Source organism: Arachis ipaensis, chromosome B07 (genome assembly GCF_000816755.2).
Source record: "Arachis ipaensis cultivar K30076 chromosome B07, Araip1.1, whole genome shotgun sequence".
Lineage (NCBI taxonomy): Eukaryota > Viridiplantae > Streptophyta > Magnoliopsida > Fabales > Fabaceae > Arachis > Arachis ipaensis.
In genome coordinates this window covers 22,520,180-22,523,812 of record NC_029791.2, presented here as the reverse complement: position 1 = coordinate 22,523,812, position 3,633 = coordinate 22,520,180, and the positions used below count along the sequence as shown (strand labels likewise).

The window sequence follows — 3,633 nt, the reverse complement described above, 5'->3', positions numbered from 1 at the left end:
ATCAATTTTAATAATTTCTAACATTTTTTTGATATAAATAATTATTTTTTATATTAATTATTTGAATAATAGTTAAAAAACGATGTAATTAAATGCCTAGCTATCTAAAACATTTTAATTTTACGATGGTAGTGGATGAAAAATAAATCCATGGTAATGGTAATGTATGCTGCTGCTTCTTCGAAACTTGGTCTGAATGACCGAGAAGCTGGCTTATCTTTTGCTCATTAAATAAATAATTAATGTGTAAACTAAAATTAATTACTAAAATTAGTTAGTAGTATATAAATACATGTGTAATTTAATTTATTTTTAATATATTTATATTTTAATATATATTTTATACTAATAGCAACTCGTGGTGAAATTCTGTCAATTGAAATAGGGAAGAAGAGGCGAAGAGCTTTTCAGCTAAGCACTTACCCTTTCCTGCTTACTGTGTATGAACTAAGCCTTATTAGCTTCACGAAAACATGCCTACTGGTTCTTCCTTGCCAGACCACATTGAAAAATGGAAAAATTGGGTGCTGCATGAGCATGAGCCTCATAAATGGTGGATAATGAGTGTCCCGTCAGCTGTGATTGGACTCACCTGTTTTGCTTTCAGCTACTTCAACCATCATCTCAAAGCTTGGAACCTGATGTTGAAATTCTCCATCTCCATTGCTCTCATTGCCCTCATCGGTATTGCAGTTTTATTTGCAAGAAGATGGCCAAATGGGAACAGAGCATGGGTTAAAGCGCATTTGGTATTGGTCGCGATTACAGTCACCTATGTCGCCACCTTCTTTCTTGATAAAGAAAAAGAGGAGGAACCGGATGTATTACGCCTGGTATCCTATGCTGCATTTGCTGTGACGTCTTTAAGTCTAGCAATACAGACTCAAGTCGAATTTTTCGGGGAAATCGTATACTTTTTTGTTGGAGTTCTACTTATAAGACTCATGGAGATAAACTGGTGGTTGGCTATCTTCCCTGGAGCATGCTTCAGTTATCCACTCATTATTCTTTCTTCATTTCTACATGAACTATCAGAAAAACGCATCCCCACTCATACGAATTCATCAGCTTCACCAACCTATAGCGAAACTTCTTATGTTGAGAATACCTCTTCTATAGGCTCTGGCACTGCAATGAGTCCACAACAATCCAATAATACCGATACCGGTACTGTTCCTCTTTTAGCGCCTCCACCAGTTCGGAGTGATGATCTCTTAGACGGGTTCAGGCGTGCTCTAGGGACGCTTAATGGGTTGGATAGGGAACTTGCATGGGAGTTAAAGCGCCCCTTGGGAGATTACCTTACAGATAGAAGTGAAGAGGTTCCAGCGGTACTGGGGAACGACTCCAACTTCCTAGTGGATAGGATTTCGTCACAGGTACTTGATGAGCTGAATCGCTTGATGATGAATTCGACCCAGTTTGATGATGACATGAGGAATTTGGTGGTGGATGAATACAGCAGAAGCCGGAAACGGTTCTTGGAGACATGCCAGGTGGAGTTACAGTTGAATGTGCATAAAATGAACACGATGAAGAAGTGGATTAAAGTTTCCAACATAACATTAAGGATACTATTTCCTAATGAACGGAGACTCTGCAATCGAGTGTTTGGCTCTTCATCTGACATCTGGGGTGAGTGTTTCATGCAGGTTTGCTCGGAATGGGCACGAGATTTACTGAACTTCGCGGATCAGGTTGCAAAGAATGGACTTAAATATCAGAAACGTGAATATTTGCCCCAGCTTTTCCAAGTGTTGAGAGCACAATGTGATCTAATTATTCCATCTTTTGAGTTACTGTTTTCTAATACTGAAATCAGGGGTGCACTCTGGACTGAAGCAATCAAAGTTAAAGAAAGACTGTGTAGAGCAATTAAGGATTACTTTTTCATGGGGTTGGAGGATTCGGCTCACGCAGATGGAAGAAACCAGTCAATCTATTATAGTTATGGAATTCATGGCAGTATTGTCCAAGTAATGGAACGCCTCAGTGATGCCTTCAAAGAAAGAGACACCCTTGGATTAATCCTCCAAGATTACCCCATAGTTCCTGTTAAGGAGGGAATGACTTTGCTTGCTAGTCACATTTCTTGGATGATCGATCTGCTGGAGGCCAATTTGGAAACCTTCACAGAAAACAGCGAGGATGCTTCCCGGGGCTGTGTTTACTTAATTAATAATTTTAATTACATAGAAAGGGAAGTCCATGATACTCAATTGGACACCATTTTGGGGCGTAGTTGGCTCGAAGAACAAAGTGGCAAATTCGATGGGTACCTCGAGAAATATCGAAGAAACTCATGGGATAAGGTGTTGGGCTACTTGAAGTTGGATAGCGAGAACGTGACGGAAGAGTCAATGAAAGAGAAGATCCAATTGTTCAACGAGCACTTTGGCAAAATGTTTTATCATCATCGTAGATGGTCAGTTCATGATACAGTTAGGGGAAAAATGAAAGAATCGGTGAGCAAGGTCTTTGTTCCAAAATATGGAAATTTCATTGAGAGGTTCCGCGAGATTCTTGGGGATCATGCTGATGACTACATCAAGTATTCAACATCGGAAATTGAAGATTGCTTCACGGTGTACCTATTTTCTGGAAGTGGATATAGTAGTACGGATGATGATGAATAAGTTGCCAAAAGAGAAAGGTAAGGCTACGCAAGCTCCTGACTTATCTGCTTGTTTTATCTTTCCAATCCAATGAATGTAGTGACCGATCTGCAAATGAACCTAATCTTTCGAGAAATAGAAAGTGATTTAGCGAACAAAATCGTCATCTATTTGGAGAACAATGATTTTGGAAAAATAATTAAGGCATTGGGGTTCTTACTTTTATACCACTAAGCTATTCAAATTAATTCTCTTCATATAAGTTTTAAGAAAGCATAGAGTTGAGCTTTGTGATCACTAATGTTTACTATTACTGATTATATATAAGAATCAAACTATCTTACTTTTCATATAAGTTTCTCCTTTTTGTCCACTTTGTTTATCTGCTCTCACTGAGATTTACTGATTCACCCTTTATATTATCACGTTTGCAGGCGCTTTTTGTTTGGTTGATACTTGCATGATTGCTATTGTTTTTGTAGTGGTATACTTCCAATATGTTTGTTGGGAGGCTAGGATACTGCAGGTAGCTTCTCATTCTAAAATCTGTAACAATAAAGTTAGCTAGGTACTTGGCCATTTTAGTTATTTTAAATAAATTTGAGATGTAATTATTCTTTAGCTATAAGCTTGGGAATAAGTATTATTTTGGATTTCAAAAAGAATTAAGAAGGCCGAAAAGGCTCCAGCTGAATAGCCTCCCTCAAAATGAAGAGACACTGAGGAGAACAAAAATGAAGGAAGAAGAGCTGGATGATCTCATAAGGATGGAAGAAATATGGTGGAGTCAAAGTCAAGAGCAAACTGGCTAAAAAGGTGACCGGTGACAGATCAACATGTATTGCCAATGAACTATACTTTAAGGAGGCCATTCAGATAAAGATGCATAAACGTCTTTTTTTAAAGATGTTTCTATGTTAGTGTTTTAATTGATTTCTGTATAATTTATTCGGTATTCTTCATCACATATTATTAAATTTCTCAAAAGATTTTCTTTCCAAAAATAAAAAAAAATATT

The 3,633-nt window shown here is 37.6% G+C and overlaps 1 protein-coding gene across 1 annotated transcript; it reads left to right on the top strand.

The window, feature by feature from the left end:
- LOC107606912 (exocyst complex component EXO70B1-like) lies at nt 368-3,528 on the top strand. The gene is made up of 2 exons (XM_016308915.2): nt 368-2,653; nt 3,050-3,528. Exon 1 carries the CDS (start codon nt 474-476, stop codon nt 2,634-2,636), a length of 2,163 nt encoding a protein of 720 aa, XP_016164401.1. The 5' UTR covers nt 368-473; the 3' UTR covers nt 2,637-2,653; nt 3,050-3,528.

Bases quoted from the DNA above. Each gene is read 5' to 3' on its own strand.
- LOC107606912 (XM_016308915.2), top strand. From the start codon at position 474: ATGCCTACTGGTTCTTCCTTGCCAGACCACATTGAAAAATGGAAAAAT.